This window comes from Pithys albifrons, chromosome 5, assembly GCF_047495875.1.
Source record: "Pithys albifrons albifrons isolate INPA30051 chromosome 5, PitAlb_v1, whole genome shotgun sequence".
In the NCBI taxonomy this organism is placed as follows: domain Eukaryota; kingdom Metazoa; phylum Chordata; class Aves; order Passeriformes; family Thamnophilidae; genus Pithys; species Pithys albifrons.
In genome coordinates, this window is record NC_092462.1 from 11831314 (window position 1) to 11848867 (window position 17554).

The 17554-nt window shown below is 39.6% G+C and overlaps 1 protein-coding gene across 1 annotated transcript in view; it reads left to right on the forward strand.

The window, feature by feature from the left end:
• The window catches only part of TBC1D9 (TBC1 domain family member 9), a 52472-nt gene extending 34918 nt beyond the window's left edge, over positions 1–17554 (forward strand). The window contains exons 10-21 of the mRNA XM_071555705.1: positions 207–421; positions 2172–2289; positions 3185–3470; positions 4166–4295; positions 5195–5293; positions 5407–5475; positions 6815–7055; positions 11776–11841; positions 13102–13188; positions 14061–14135; positions 14273–14373; positions 15321–17554. Coding sequence (XP_071411806.1) covers positions 207–421; positions 2172–2289; positions 3185–3470; positions 4166–4295; positions 5195–5293; positions 5407–5475; positions 6815–7055; positions 11776–11841; positions 13102–13188; positions 14061–14135; positions 14273–14373; positions 15321–16046 — 2213 coding nt within the window. The 3' untranslated portion in view covers positions 16047–17554. The remainder of the gene's footprint in view (positions 1–206; positions 422–2171; positions 2290–3184; positions 3471–4165; positions 4296–5194; positions 5294–5406; positions 5476–6814; positions 7056–11775; positions 11842–13101; positions 13189–14060; positions 14136–14272; positions 14374–15320) is intronic.

Here is a 17554-nt window from a genome sequence, read left to right on the forward strand (position 1 = left end):
TTGTCTCTAGAGGAAAAGACAAGAAGGGCTGATAATCACCTAAGCACATCCTTTTTATTACCTTTACAGAAATAGCATTTCATATTTGCTTTCGAAGTGCTTGGTGACATTCAAGATGAAAGGGCAGCAGATCATCAAGTTGGAATACTGTACCTGGTAACCCTTCCTTTTTAATTCTGGTTTTAATACTGTTCTCCCACTCTCAGGAGCCATTAATGAAATGGCCACTCATCCTGGCTATTATGAGGACCTAGTGGAGAAATCAATGGGAAAATATAATCTTGCTACAGAAGAGATAGAGAGGGATCTGCACCGCTCCCTTCCGGAACACCCTGCATTCCAGAACGAGATGGGTATTGCTGCTCTGAGGAGAGTCTTGACAGCTTATGCTTTTAGAAACCCAAACATAGGATATTGTCAGGTAATTAAAACACCCTGCACTCCTTCAGTTTCTGGAATTCCACTTCTTTCCTTGTACTCCTGTTCCTTCAGCCCTGCACATGAGTTTTGGGCTGTGTGAAGTGCACTGGTACGTGGGTAATGCTGTGAGCTGACAACTCAGAATGGCAGCGATGCTGAGCTCAGAGGGACTTGACAAAAGGAGCTACTCTAACAGCAGCATTAGCAGCACATGTTGAGAGATGTGCAGTTTTGTGTAAGTGTATTTTCTGCCCATAAATCCAGAAACTGAACAGAGGATAACAGAGCTGTCCTGAAGTGCATCTACAGAAAACAACAAATGGACCCTGAAGAAAGTTTCTTTTTAACATAAGAACCAAAACACTTTGTGTTCAGCCTTAAATTTTTACCTAGTTATTCAATGTATGAGTTGTAATAACCCTCCACTTGACAAAAAACAAAGCATTCTAGAAGATATTTTATCACTGTGAGCCACAACCATGTATCCACAGAATTAATGCTGACCCCCTTGTGTGGTTTTGAAGTTCTCATGCCTGTAATTCAGGTCACTGTAGCTTCTGGTCCTAAATCATTCTTTCTTGGTATATAAATTTGGCTTAGCACCTGGGCATTTTTTTGCCTTCCTACGTATTTTTGCAAAAAGGAAACTTAAATTCATGAGTATTAAAAAGCCTGATTAATGTTTGACTATTAAGACTTCTAGATACAATATGAGGAAGTGCAAGCAGATCTAAGAGATACCATCATAAATTATTTAATAACTAATGTAATACTAAGTAATAGCTAGAGCAACTTTTGTAAAGGTTGTTTAACAGAGGAACAGTAGAAAGACATTTTAGTTCTGGTCCTTAAAGCTGTCACAGTAATTAGTAGCCTTGAGATTTGGTCCATGGCATTCAGAATGCTACAATGAGAGTTCAGGCACTGAAGTATTTTATATATGGTAGACAAGACAAAAAACACACTTTGACAGAGTTGTAACATTGTTTGGAGTTTCAGCTGAAACCATAGTTGTTGTTTCAAACAGGTAATGATCAAGCTGGAGTCTTAATGCTATAGGATTTGAAATGAGTAGCTAATTCCTTGGGAGACAAACTGAGAAGAAAATAATACTGAAATACTTCATTTCTTCAGACTAACAGCAGTCTGGTCAAAGGCTGTAAGCAAGCAATTCAGAGGTCATTGGACAGTGCTGTGATGTTTGAAGTAGAGTCAGACAGGTCATGGAAGACTATCATGTCCACAGTCAAATATGGACAATGAGCAACAGGAAGACAATTGTATTTCACTGTGCTCTGGTTGTTTGTGACTGACACCATTGCAGGCATTTCCCTGAGCTCACAGGTGCTGTGTCCTGACCTTTTCTTGGGAGCAGAGAGCATGGGGAGTGCAGGCTGCCTCAGCAAGGGGTGCTGGGGCGTCCTTAGTGTTGCAGAATGTGCTTTGGCTGCACCACACCCAGATCTCCTGCGAGCACTTATGGCAGAATATCAGAATCACTGTAATGGGGTGCTTGCAGACCTGATTTGGGTCTTGGTTACGAAAAGATTTAAGACCCCAATTTTTTTTGTGTTTATTTGAGGCTTTCTTAAGCCTTCCTTTGAGCACTGGGAAAACATTGCCTGCTCTTTTTACAGGGAAATACTTGAGCAGTTTGGGGTCTATAAGGGGGAGATGTAGCTAATTTCCTAACCACTTACCTTCCAGGAACCATGCTAGGCATTGAATCATTGTATTTCTCTTTCTTTTAGGCTATGAATATTGTCACTTCAGTGCTCCTCCTTTATGCAAAAGAGGAGGAAGCTTTCTGGCTGCTGGTGGCTCTGTGTGAGCGTATGCTACCTGACTACTACAACACAAGAGTTGTTGGTATGTTATGGGGACATTTTCTAAAATGACTGTACAAAAAATAACCAAATTAGTTGGTGGTTTGTACTGAATCAAATGTATTTGTGGCATAAATAGAACTGTGAGTGCCAGTGACAAGACAGCTTCCTCAGGAGCTCAGAAGCAATTCCCTAAACATAGGCTGTAATAGTTAATAGTTCTTTCAGTTAGTATTTGATGGCATTCTAAAGTGGGATTAAACAAAGTAAATTAAAAAGAGATGTGAGGATGAAATTTGAATTCTAGATGATGCAGTTATCTCATTAAGGTAAGGTGGAAACAGGAGCTTTAGCATTCTGCAGTAGAAGCCTTTGTGCCTGTTTACCTGTAATTTGAAAGGGCCCAAGTATCTGAAAGCTGTTGTCAGAAGTTTCCTTGTGTATGTGGAAGTGGCTTTTCAATTTATCATGGAAACTATTTTATTGAGGCTCACAAAACCTTGAGATACTCATTCAGCCCTAGAAATGATTTTTTCCTGGCCTGCTTAAGACACTGATATCATGGCATGAAAATGTATAACCTAAGGTTCTCTTGAAATAATTCCAAACCCTTACAGTTACTCTGGCCCCGTTCAACAGGTGATGCTGAGGTCTTATCCCAATTAGTAATGGTAACTCCCAAGCCACCATTTAATTTCTGCAGGTGCTAGACCGAACTGACCCCTTGTTAGCTATTATGAAGTGTATCATTAAAACAGAAAAACTGTATTGCAGTTAAATTTCTATGTATCTGAAAGTGAGAAGATGTGTGTAGGAATCATGTAAAATATTCATAGGCTTTGTACTTATAGAATATATGTATATATAGTTTTTTTCCCCTAAATGGCAATGTGTCAGTTGCTCCCAAATTAATGGACATTCAAACTTCTTTTCAACAGGAGCATTGGTGGATCAGGGTGTCTTTGAAGAGCTGGCTCGTGACTACATTCCACAGCTTTATGACTGCATGCAGGACCTGGGTGTAATCTCCACCATTTCTCTGTCCTGGTTCCTCACTCTTTTCCTCAGTGTAATGCCTTTTGAAAGTGCAGTGGTGGTTGTGGATTGTTTCTTCTGTGAAGGAATAAAGGTGATATTTCAATTAGCACTCGCTGTCCTCGAAGCTAATGTAGACAAGCTGCTTAACTGTAAAGATGATGGAGAAGCCATGACAGTCTTGGGAAGGTATTTATTGCAGAAAATAAAGTATCTTAATTTTGTTCTTCTTTTTGCTTACTTTTCTTATTTGTCTTCTATGTTGAATACTAAACTTAAAGCAGAACAATCAATATGTAAACCTTTTACATCCTTATAGTCCCCATTCATCCATATAAGATAAGTCTTTATATTATCTTAAAATAATGTTGTTACCAAGAAGATATAAATTCTTCAAGACAATAAAGTAAACTTCCCAAACCTGGTTATAGAAACTTAATTTATTTGATTATTTTATTTGCTTACAAAGGCTTTGTTATTTCATCTTTTGCTTCCTACCTTTTAAATGTTACTAAGATAAAGACTTGATGTCACGGGAATGTACCAAATAGAACTCAGAAGGTATGATCTTGAACGAATCTTCACCTTTCAGTGAAACAGATGGCTGATAAATAGAGTGGCTTGAGTCATTTAATAGAAACCTTTATTGCTCAGTGTAATCTCTGATTTCTTCATGTTTGATAGTGGTGCTTAGTTTTCAAGATGCTGTTGCAACTTTGGATTTTTTTCATAATAAATTTCATTAGTATAGCCTTACTCTTACTAGAGAGTGGCCTGGTATTTTTTACATTTAATACTCTGTATGTGACCCTTATTCTGTTAACCCTCAGAAGGGAAGGGTTACAATTGTGTCTTGAATTTCTCATTTTTTTCTCCCCCACCAGATATTTGGACAGTGTGACTAATAAGGACAGCACTCTTCCTCCCATTCCTCATCTTCACTCACTGCTCAGTGATGATGTAGAGCCTTATCCTGAGGTGGATATCTTCAGACTAATCAGGTCTTCCTATGAGGTAGGAGATTTCTTAACAGGCACTTGCCACTGCACACACCTTCTGCTTCAGAGACGAATTTGATGCTCTGTAGTTTGGCTTTGCTTGAAACTGAAAGAACATAAAAGAAATACAGACTCATCTCAGAAGGCTGAAGTGGGGCAAGGGAGAGGGGTTAGATTATCTTTTAACAAAAACCTTTAATTGGAGCTGTTTTATATAGAAGCCTGAGGCCTCAAAGGAGAACATCCTACAGCCAAAAACAGATTTATAAACAAAAGGCTGGACTTGTAATTTGAAAAAAGTTAATTCTCATCTCAATTTTTTTTGTGCTTTTCCAAACTTAAATATTAGAAATATTAGTGAAATCTGTATGATTTCTGAATACCTTTCTGGTTTTTTTTTCTCAGCAAGTGCTGATTATGACCATGGGCGACTATATTCTCTACTATCACCACAACTAGAAAAAAATTTCAAGTAAAAGGCGTTTCTAATAACTCACAACTATACAGTCTCAGCCATTAGAGATTCAGTTAGTTTAAATATCCTCTCTGTTATGATTCTGAGACACTCCAGGACAAATTGAAATAAAACCCTGCAAGTGGAGTAATGAAACAGTCTATTCATAGAGATTTGCCAGGCAAGAAGCTTCTAACTACCGAGATGACAGTATGAAATGTGAGAATTTGAAATTTAATAAAGACCTCTTCAAATGAAAGTAAGTTATTGGGAAAAATAAAATCTAGGGATATATTCCTAAAGTCTTCATAACTTTGTAATGTGTTAGAAAAATGCCTTAACAGCAGTTTCATTTGTGGCATATCATATAATTAAATTAATTTCTCAAATGCATTAAAGGCAAGCTAAATATTCTGAATATTAATACAGAGATTATCCTGTACTATTTTCTCTCTTTTAAGAAATTTGGAAGTATCCGAGCAGATTTAATTGAACAGATGAGATTCAAACAAAGACTAAAAGTTATCCAAACCCTCGAAGATACTACAAAGCGTAATGTGGTAAGTACTGCAATAATGCAAATATTAAGATCAATTAGATTCTGAAATTCACACTAGTTTTGCAGTGAGATGTGGATTTCAAGTCTGTAACTGTTAATGTTGTGTTTCAAAAGGTACGAACTATTGTGACAGAGACTTCTTTTACTATTGATGAACTGGAGGAACTGTATGCTCTTTTCAAGGTAAAGCTAAGTGAAGATCAGATCCTGTGCCTGCAGGAAGTGTAAACATTTGGTTTTGATATGGGACAGTGTCTTTTCTAAAGACCAGGTCAAGCCTGTGAGTTACTGTTGGGCATTTTGATACAAATTTGAATTAACTGCTGTATTATTGATATACAAAACCCAAAAAAACCCAAAAAAAGAAAAACACAAAGACAAGAAACGAGCAGTTATTAAAACATCAAGAAATGAGTAATACATTGCATGATTTGTTCATGGAAAGAATGCATATACTGATGAAAACCATTAAACAAAAAAGTGAATAGATAGAGGCTTTTGATCAGTCTTTAGAAGCCTGATATATGTCTCTCTCTACCTGACCCCAGTTTTGGAATTTAGTACAGAAATACCTTTATTATCTCAAAGATTTAATACTTTTGTAATCACAATAGCTGATTTTTGCCATTGTTAATGCTTTAATGCATTACATGGGAATTTAGTGTCACAAAGTGGTATGTCTTTGTAAGTTGATTGTACAGCAATGCCATTAGATCCAAACATTTAAAACTGAGCAGTTAAATGCTTTAACTTCACTTTTATGCACAGTGTCTTAAAATAAGATACTTTCTTCCTCTCTTTTGTTATAACAAGGATTGTTTTATATACTGTGAAGAATTTATTTCCTTTTGATTTCCCATCTTAAATGACAAGTCTTGCAATTGTCCAAATCCCTCAGTATCTTCTCTCAGTTTTTCATGGAATCAGAGAGACCAGGTCAGACAGTGCTGGTTTGATCACTGGGTAGTGCTTGGATCTTTTTTCCTAAGCTTCTGAATTGTTTTTAATTAGATGCTGTCAAAATCAGCTCCAGAACCTTCACTGCCTTCAGTACATTATTCAATATTTTTTAGAATCTGTAGTTCAACAAAAAATATTTTAAATAAACAGTGATTTTTATATGATCAGAGATTAAATAAAGATTTCATGAGACTCCCCTTTCTGACCTGACTGTGTGATGAGAGTGAAGAAGGTGACTAAGCACAACAAGCCTGTGTATATATGGAAGTTACAGCTGCTTACTGCTCTGTTCAAAACAGGAGTGTCATGTTTTGTCTGCCTGGGAGGCAGAAGAAGTTCTGCTTTATCTTCTTTCTTTTAATAGAGGGTTGTCTTTTTATACTAGTTAGAGGAGAAACCTCTTCCAGAAGTAGAAGGGCCAGGAAAATTGAAATACATTTGCTATCTTGCATTGTTTTAAGAATGCATGTGTATGAGTTTTGATTATTTTTTTAATCATTGATAGTGATGACTTGTTCACAGAGGTGCTGACAATCTCTTGGTACTTACTGTTTCTGTTCAGGCAGAACATCTGACTAGCTGCTACTGGGGAGGAAACAGCAATGCCATTGAGAGGCACGACCCCAGCCTGCCCTACCTGGAGCAGTACCGCATTGACTTCGAGCAGTTCAAGGGCATGTTCGCTCTCCTCTTCCCCTGGGCATGTGGAACTCACTCAGATATCTTGGCTGCTCGCTTGTTCAGGCTGCTGGACGAAAATGGAGACTTGCTCATCAACTTCCGCGAATTTGTCTCTGGGCTGAGTAAGGAGGATTCACTTCCAAAATAACGGGACCAGTTTCTTTCTAAAAGGGATCCCATCCTTCAGAAACACTATCGGATAATGAGTTTGATATATGTCAATTTGCCTAAGTTACCTTTGTTTTGAGAGCTGTTCATGCTACTGTTCAGTTCATTTTATCGTGCCTGTGAGAGTGGCTCCCACTGGGGTTCAGGGTGGTCTCAGCTGGTACATCTACATTAGCCAGTGGTGTATCACTCTGGGGTACATGGACAACAAAGACCTACACATCCATTAGGATCTGAAGATTTCCTTCACTACTAACTCAACACAAAAATGAATTGCAACTTGTGTGCTTAATGGTGTTATTTCTCTTAGTCAGAGTATCCCCATTGGAAAAGCCTTTTGTATGTTCTTGTGTAGTGTTCTTTTCTCAGTGACACTGCATTTCATTACATGTTCCTTAAGCTTTTCCTGGAAGATGGGAATTTTATATCATTTGTTAATGCTTCTGGAAAGGTGAGAGAGGCAGCATTTACTCCCTTAGTGGTTCATGAAGATTTTTGAGAAGTTTGTGTGCATACATAAGGGACAGAGAAAGAATAGAGTAAGGATGCTGGTTTTGCCCCTGTATAAAAGTCCTTTTCTTTAGAAGTTTGCTGATGTGCCACATGTGTGTTCCTGCGTGAGGGGAAGATAAGGCACCCCACAGTCTTTGCTGTGGGAGGTATCACCTATATTACTTCTGAAATCAGTAACCAAGAGTGCAGGCTCAGAGCAGGATGGAAGTCACCTGAAAAGGAGAAAGTGGAGTTGCAGGTCCAAGAATGAGTTTGAATGTTGGTGGTGAAGGTTGTGGCCTACACAAGTCCTGAAGAAGCAAGATTTCAGGACATGGAACTCAGTGTTGCCACAAAGGGAATGGTGTGAGCCCCAGGACTAACATGAAGAAGCAAAGATGATGTGGGAGCTGGCCACTCCTTTTTTGAATAAAGCAGGAATTGTTTTCTGTAAAAGTGATCAGCATCTCACCATCTATCATATATTGATTCATAGCAACCTTGCATTTTTTCCAGCTTTAAATTTTGATCGTTTTTAAAAGAGAAAAAGTTTCCCAATATCTGGCTTTCAGCAAGTCTTTGTAGCAGTATATTTTTAAGTGTTAGGGCTCCAAATGCAGCCTTGCCTTAAAACCTCTGTACAGTAGTGGTAACACGTCCCTTTCACACCACCCAAAAACCCCAGTGATGCAGTGATATGTATTTGAGGAACCGCTTCCCAGGTAACACTCAATGGCCTTTTGGTGACCCATGAATTAAATGCTCCTGCTGTTTACAGGATGCTCTTAATAACCATCAACCAGTTACTGACAGAGACACAGTTTTTTGGAACGAATAATGAGTAATAAGAACAAGGGCCAGTGTTGACCTCTGTCAGCAGAAATGAATATAAAATGCACAAATGTGGCTATAAGCCAACATGACAGAACTAAAATCTTCAATGGGCAAAACAATCAAAACTGTTCATTCTGCAAACCCACTTTTTTTCAGAAACTAAACCCAGTGTGGGCTTGAAACTTCTTTTTTTCCTAGAAAAAAAAGTCAACCCTGCCATCCCCTTTTGTTTAAGAAGCATGTGTATGGTAGAAAGGGCAAGACAGTCAACAGAAACAACATTAGATCTGTTTGAGCATATTTCATCACGCCCCAGGACTTGGAACAATTCCACAAACATCAGCTGCTTCAGTCTGCCACACCAAGCTAATATGCCTTTGCTAGGAAAGTATCCTAAATGAGGAGTATCTTTTGTTGGAGCAAGATGCATGTGCTCCTGTCACATTTTCCTTGGCTGTCCTGAAAAGCATGGTCAGAGGATGGGCATTCTGGAGGCACTGCCCTCGCTTTCCTTACTGAGTCCAAGCAGCAGAACTGAACTCTGGCCCTAATTACTCAAATCTGTCCTTTCTAAAGGAAGTGTCTATCCAAGTACTTCCTAGGCATGGCCCACTTTGGCAGATGCTTGCCGTGGCACCAGAAGCATTTCTGTTTCACAGCTTTCTCTTTCAATAGACTTATTCTATGTAACCTTAATGATTTGTTCCCTCAAAACCTCTCTTTGATGCCACTGAGTTCTTCTGGTAGCTTCATGAGGAGGAGGTGAAAAGGGGTGGTGCTGTGTGTCCCAGCATGAGCTCATGGCCCTTTCTTCCATGTCAGCCTGAAGTCCTTTTGGATATGAGAGTGCTATAATTGCAGCTGTGAATCTGTTTCCTTTTCACTGTTCCTGGAGCAAGTAGCTCAAGAACCTCTTAGTTCACATGTCTCTAAGGCCTCAGCTGAGCAAAGATGAAACAACCTGGCATATTCTTCTGTACCTTTACCCTGCATTGTGTTACTGCAAGTTCATCTACTTCCTGTGCATCAGTTTCTGCCCGTTGCCCCTTGTCTATTGCATGGCACCACTGAGAAGAGCCTGGCTTGATCTTCTTGGCACCCTCCCTTCAGATACTTACGGACATTGTTGCGGTGTTCTCTATTGTCTCTTCTCAAGGCTGAACACTCCCAGCTCCCTCAGCCTTTCTCTGTAAGCGAGATGCTCCAGTCCCTTAATCATCTTTGTTGTCCTCTGCTGAACCTGCTCAATGAGCTCCATATCTCTTGATGAGCCCAGAAATGGACACAGCACTCCAGATGTGGCCTCAGTGGAGCTGAGGGGCAGGATCACTTCCCTTGATCTGCTGGCAATGCTTTTCATAATTCTGAGCAGGAAAAGGACCTGACATTAGGATGCATGCACAGGTTCATCTCTGGTGAAAAGCAGGAGCAATTGAGCTCTTTCAGTTCTCTTCACACCTCAGGGCAGAGAGAGGAACAAGCCTATGTGTCTCACCCTGTGCCCTGGTGACCACTTCCTTAGCTGTTGCTGGAGGATGCAGAACTGCAGCCCATTCTGTGCTTGTTTCAAGTTGCCTTTAGCAGTGGGGCACTTCATGTGGTACCTGGGTGCATAAGCTAAGACGTAGTTTCAGAGAGATGGGCTGATTCCAATGGAATGAAGTTCAATAAGGCCAAGTGCCGGGTCCTGCACTTTGGCCACAACAAACCCCTGCAGTGCTACAGGCTGGGCACAGAGTGGCTGGAGAGCAGCCAGGCAGAAAGGGACCTTGGAGTACTAATTGACAGGAAGCTCAACATGAGACAACAGTGTGCCCAGGTGGCCAAGAAGGCCAATGGGATCCTGTCCTGTATCAAAAATAGCGTGGCCAGCAGGACCAGGGAAGTGATCCTTCCCCTGTACTCTGCATTGGTGAGGCCACACCTTGAGTGTTGTGTTCAGTTCTGGGCCCCTCAGTTCAGAAAGGATATTGAGGTGCTGGAGCGAGTCCAGAGAAGAGCAACAAGGCTGGTGAAGGGACTGGACCACAAGTCCTGTGGGGAGAGGCTGAGGGAGCTGGGGTTGGTTTAGCCTGGAGAAGAGGAGGCTCAGAGGTGACCTCATCACTGTCTAGAACTACCTGAAGGGAAGTTCTAGCCAGGTGGGGGTTGGTCTCTTCTCCCAGGCACTCAGCAATAGGACAAGGGGGCACGGGCTTAAGCTCTGCCAGGGGAAATTTAAGTTGAATATCAGAAAAAAATTCTTTCCAGAGAGAGTAATCAGGCATTGGAATGGCCTCCCCAGAGAGGGGGTGGATTCACCATCCCTAGAGATTTTTAAATGCAGATTGGCCGTGGCACTGAGTGCCATGATCTGGTAAATGGACTAGAGTTGGACCAAGGGTTGGACTCGATGATCTTGGAGGTCTTTTCCAACCCAATCGATTATATTATTCTAAGGTTTTGTGCTTAAAAAGGGCCAAGCTGAAAGCTGGCTAACGTAGATGTGCTTAATCCTTTGGCCTAACATCTGTATTTATTGTAGTGTTACAAGAGACTGTGATTGTTAGTATTTGCCAAACCACACACTGTGGTTTGCATAGCAAAGGTAAGTTGACCTGGTCACCTCGAAGGTAAAATAAATGTCTGCATAACCTAATTGTTGTAGGTGAATGAATTTGTTCATGAATGGTATGTCACAACAAGTTAGAGTTATGAAGAAATCTGATTATTGGTTATTTAATTATTTTAAAATGAACTACTATCCATTTAATTAATTGGAATGAGGGGCTACAGTAGACTGCTTGAGTTTCATACAGCTAACTGTAGTGTAGACAAGAAAGGAATAGGGGTTGATGTGGGTAAATCAGTAGAAAGTATTGCCTGAACATCAGTTTAGTTCATGGCTAAGCTGTGATCGATGCTGTTTACTTGAATTTCTTTTTGTTTTTGTTTTTTTTTGTAAATATCTTATTGCTTTGAGTCATGTGATGTTTGTATTGGATCCTCAGATCAGAAAGTTTGAAGTCCACACAAAAAAGTCTTGTTGACTTTCAGCTGGAGGCCTTTCTGAGTGGTTTTGCCATGACCATAGGTTATTTTTGAACATTAGAAAATAGGCATTTAATGAAGGACCCAAGGTCAAAGTACAAAATTCAGGGTAAATTGGTCAGTGTTCTTTTGCTATTTCTACTGCAGACTTACAGGACACTTACATGTCAAGTGACTGCCTTATGATTTCAGGCTGTGAAGGGAGTACAGTGCTCCCCAGAGTGAATGTAGCAGCTTCTAAACCAAAATACTGCAGCAATAATAAATAAAATGGCATTGAATGCTGAGTATTAATGTATTGTATGTAATGCTGTTTAGGTGCAGCGTGCCATGGAGATCTTACAGAGAAGCTGAAGCTACTGTATAAAATGCATGTTTTGCCAGGTAAGTAAATGATTTAAAATAGCTGTTGTCTTGTTGAGAACAGGTATTTGGAGCACAGTTGTTTATGATTAGCTTTCCCAATTAAAAATTTATTTGTGGGAAACTATTGTAGCTGTTTATTGTAGCTTCTACCGTACCTATACACAGATTTGAAAAGTCTGAAAGCACCCACACAGCTCTCTATTGCTCTGGTGACAAACAGGTGATTTATATGTGTCTTTTGCCTGTTAAGCTGGGGTTGGTGATATGCCCCATGCATAAATACAATATTCTTCAACCTTTGTTACCATAATGCACTTTATTTAATAGCAAAGCTAGTTTGTAATGTTTCTGCCTGCTCTGGTTCCTCATTTCTGTTGCCAGGCTTTCTTCTTTGTCCCCTCTGGGCTGACACAACTGTTTGCAGAGGGAAGCTCCAGATGGTTTCATAGATGTGTTTTCCAGGGAGCTGTACAAACTTGGACTCAGCTAAGTGAGAGAGGCAGTTTAGGGTGGAGAGGCGATGAAAACCTCTCAGGACAGTTTTGCCTTTGAAGAAAATGACATCCTGCAACTGTATCCTCTCTCTTGTCACGCAAGTGCCATAAAGAACCCATTGCTGTCCTCACTGAACCTGCAATTTTAAGTATGTTGCAAGTGCTTGGGTAATTTAAATCTTGTGCACATTTACATGCTCTGGTTAAGATGTCTAAAAGCTTTAGGAGGATATTCACCTTCATGTGCTTTGAGCATAAGACCCTGATTGCTCCCAGCTAGCCTTGCTTGGAGGTAGGCTTGAGTGATTTATTAATTAAACAGGGAAAAGAAAATCTTAAAATATTTTTAAATACTTAAAATTTTTAAAAAATACTGAATTGTAACAGAATAGATCTGTTTTTAAAAATGCAGCTTCTGGTATTTGGGGACTGATAAGCTCATAATTAATCATGACAGACTGTTTCCAGCTAGGGAAGAGTTCACACCGTGCTTAGAACACACTGAGCTGCACAGAAGAAAGTAATGGAAGTAGACAGGGGAGGATGGGTAAGCCAGCCTCTTAAGGCAAGCAGCTCCTTTTCAGACAGTATTGGATTCTGGGGAGAAGAATTCAGGTCCAGCTGTTCCTTTCCTGTGATCTGAAAAGAGATGATTCCTAGCCCATCACATCCTGATACTTTTTAATTCTAGAAACTGGCATTCTAAAAGTATCAATGGAAATATCTTTTTGGTTTTACTTAAAGGATGGAATTTTTAATGAAAGAATTTTACCACATTCCTTAGATCCATCCCCTGAGCAAGAAGAGCCAGACTCTGCTTTTGAAGCTACTCAGTACTTTTTTGAAGACATCACACCAGACTGTACACACGGTAGGCATCTTTTGTCTCGGGCATGAAAAGATGAGGTAATGCATTTCAAACAACATATGCTACTTTTTAATTAGACTAAACTTTGTATGAAGTATTCTTCATAAAAGGGAGCATGAAGTATTTGTATATATTTTTATAACCTTAGAGGTGCAGGCATGAGTACACCCAGAACCACCCTGTACTTTGCATTGCAGAAGTACTTGCAGAATCATGTCATCGAGGGTGTTGTAGTATAGTTTTGTGATAATTCCAGCATATATGTCTTGATGGAGAATAAGAATATATTGGCTTTCAAGATGTATTTGGATCAGAACTTAAAATATTCTATAAAACTGAGACCAAAAGTTACATCAAAATGTAGTTCAGCAGTTTGAAATCTTTTTGTGCCCTAATGAGAGCCAGTGTCTCATTGCTGTTGCCTTAAATGGCATTCTCTTTCTTAAGATATTTGATGTAAAGTTTCTCTGATTCAAGAAAAATTCAGGTCACAAGGGGGAGGAATGTTGTTTGAAAATACAGGGAGGAGTGAATAGACTAGAAATGGCAATTTTATGTCCTGAGAGACAAGAGAAGATGCATTAATATAATCACCAAACAATCATCATGCCATAAGTTTTTTGTGTCGTGGTAACACAGGCTAATCACTGTACTACACAAATAAAATTTAAGATGGTCCAAGCCTTATTAGTGATGATATAAATTATATGGAATATGTCAGCAGGTTTAAGAATAGGTAAAAATCATCTTTTATTCCTATAATTTTTACTCTACATTTTCTGCAGTGTAAATATTTTCTTGTTTTGCACTGTACACATGAAATGTATCTCTCTAAATGCACACTGATCTCTCTCCCCTGCCCCTCCACTTCCTAGTTGTTGGCCTAGACAGCAGGAACAAACAAGGAGTAGATGATGGGTTTGTCACAGTGAGTCTGAAAACAGACAAAGGTATGCATGGTGTCTCCATGTGAGTTACATCTTTTGTTTCTTACAAAGATGCTCTTTTTGAAAATGGAAAAAAAGGTATTAATTTAAGGTTTCTTCATGGACTTTTCCTGCATCTGTGGGAAATTTGTTGACAATAGGCAAGAAGAGCTCACAAGACAATCGAAATTATCTGAGAATATGGAGCCAAGAGAATAAATCCAAAGCAAAAAACACAAAGGACTTGCCCAAACTGAATCAGGTACTTCTGCTGGCACTTATTTTTCATTAACATTAAACTTTCTTCATATATGTATAAATATTCAATATGTAACACTGAACAAAGGTTTTATTTTGAGGCAGATACTTTTTTACCACAGAGCAGCAGTGAGCTGATTACAGAAGTTAGTTGTTTTCAAAATACCATAACTGGCATCCAGCTCCCAGAACATCCCAAAAGTGAGACACACACATATAGGAATGGTAACGTATTAATTTGATCTGCAGACAAAGGGTGATGAGACATTGAATATCACCAGCTAGCTCGTAATGTCTGATACACATAACCTGAAAGAAGCATTTTATGTTTTATAACTTACACTGCTGGTCTCATTCCCCTTAGATCCACAGCTGCTCAGGAGGAGGAGACCCACTGGGATAGCTGTTTCCTCCAGAGCACATAGGGAAGGTTTATTCCCTGTAGAACAATGATTCTTACTTAAGGTAGCCCTGAGCAAATGTCCTTCCTATTTAATTCATGAGTTTTGAATTTATAAAGACTGGCATCCAACTAAGTTAACCCTGTCAGAGTGCTGCAAGTCTTATTTAATTTTTCATTACTTCTCATTAGTTTTAGCAGACCCCTAGTCATACTGAGCATCATTCCTACAACAAAAACCCACCAAAACGAATGTTAAGTATCTCACTGCTCACCCTCTGATGCCCTCCTGTGGCTGCAGGGAATTATATTTGTCATGTGTTGGATGAAACATCCAACAGTTTATTCTAAATAGCTTTGAGAGAGGCAACACATCTGACTGCCAAGTCATGGAAAACGCTTTCTAGACTGCACCTGGGCTATTTCCAGTTTCAGTTTAATCACATAAACTGTTGTGTCATGCCTCGATTCCAGGCTCTTAAAACTGATTTAGTAGATGTCAGTCTGATTCATTCCCTGCTCTCATTAACATTTCCCCCCTCTGTGTTTAGGGGCAGTTCATTGAGCTGTGCAAGACGATGTATAATATGTTCAGTGAAGACCCCAACGAGCAGGACCTGTACCACGCCACGGCTGCTGTGACCAGCCTGCTTTTGGAGATAGGTGAGGTTGGCAAGCTCTTCAGTGTGCAGCCCACCAGCGAGGCAGATGGCAGCAGTAGCAGCTGTGGCAAAACTATCCAGAGCGAGCTGTTTCAGAAGAAGGAGCTTCAGCAGTACCCCCTGGAGCAGCACAAGCCACTCCAAAGCAGCCTGGCTGCCAGCGAGGAGGAGGCTGTTTGCCCCGACAGCGCCCTGGGCATGCAGATGGAAGACATTAAGCTTGACGACTCTTCTCCCAGGGACAACGGAGCCTGTTCTTCCATGCTCATTTCTGACGATGACACAAAAGACGACAGTTCGATGTCCTCCTACTCGGTGCTGAGTGCAGGGTCGCACGAGGAGGAGAAGCTGCACTGCGAGGACATCGGTGAGGACACGGTGCTGGTGCGGAGCAGCCACACCGCTGCCCTTCGCAGGAGCACCAGCATCGACAGGGACTGGGCTATCACCTTCGAACAATTTTTAGCCTCCCTCTTGACTGAGCCAGCGCTGGTTAGGTACTTTGACAAACCCGTGTCCATGATGGCTAGGATTACTAATGCTAAAAACATAAGGATGAGGGGCAGACCAATAACCTCGGCCAGCGACTATGAAATCTCTACTATGTCGGGATAAAAGGCAGTCGGGTTTTTTATTTCTTTTTTTTTCCTTATTCTGTATTTATTAGTACCTGGCACAGGCCCTGGTATTTTCAGAACATGATTGTTTTCACTAATGTGAAAATGTTGGGGTGCAAACTTAACTATCTTGAAGTATAATCACTCTTTCTGTGGGAAATGTTACACAAATGCAAATTTTATTCAAAATACAGAAAACGGTTGTCAGTGAAGTGTGTGTATAATTAACCTTGCTGTCAATATATAATGGTAAAGTTAAGTTCTTAATTTCTAAATGTAAACTTTATGCCAATATTTATGTGCATTTTTAAAATAGACATATATAGAGATCTGATTCTTGGGAAAAAAAGAAATTAACAAAATGGGAACAAACTAAAATTCAAAGGGATGCCATCAACCTGAAAAGGACCTCAGGTGAAATTAAGTTCCAGGCAACATCCCTGAAGGATAATTTTATTTCATTTTTTTTTCAAAGAGGTTTTTTATGTATGCTTTGATTTTATTTTTTTGAATATACAAAAGACCACTTCAGTGACACCTGCCTGGCTCATAACTTCCTCTGCCTGAGGCTGGTATGCTCAAGTAAAAGAGAGAAGTCCATCCCAAGCCTAACTGGCACATCAGGCAAATGTTGATAAATGTGATGGTTTCTGCTCTGATGGAAGGCAGAGCCCTTTTGCCTTTCCCTGGGTTCAGCCTAGTAGAGAGAGCTTTTTCCCAGCTGCAGCCACCAAAGAAAGATTTCCAGCATGACCCTGCCCAGAGCTGTATTCCTAACCAGTGGACTTGGAAGCTTTGCTGGTGTGCTCCAAAGACAGTGTATGCAGGTCCCAGAACAGATTGGTAGAGTCTCTTTTTAAAATTTGAAATCTGTTTTTTTTAAAGTTAAAAAATATATATATACTTCTAAGGCTGGATCTACAGCAAATATAGCTTAGCTCTTAAAACTAACCTTTACCACCAACCTATTATATCCTTGTTAGAGTAAGAAAATGAAAGCCTGTATTGCATACGTCTTTATTTACTACAGTGTAAAGTAGCAGTAATGAAAAAAAAATCTGCAAGATAATGTAACTGAATGTTTAAGTCTTACTGAGAACACTGTCACTTTATATATAAAGATGAATAGTATCCTGTATTGACTTACTGAATAATATGGTAAAATGAAAACTGGAGCACCTGCACTTTGAATCCTTGCTTTTTTTATACAGAAATTTGGGATTTTTTTTTTAAATTTTGTTAGCTGTTTTTTAATTGATATTTGTTTGGTTCAGGATCATGCCTACATGCCTAATCTTTATTTGCTGTTTTGAGAATATTTTCTGTAGAATACTGTTGATTTTTTTATACTCCTTGTATAATATTGCATCCGTGTAATTTACAGATTTTTTTAGCACAAGCTATGTTTAATTCCTTTGTTTTAAAAGAATGCTTTTAAACTGTCAGTTGAAGTGGTTTTTAACCACAAATAGGTAATGTGAACAAATAAAGTACACTCTGCACAGA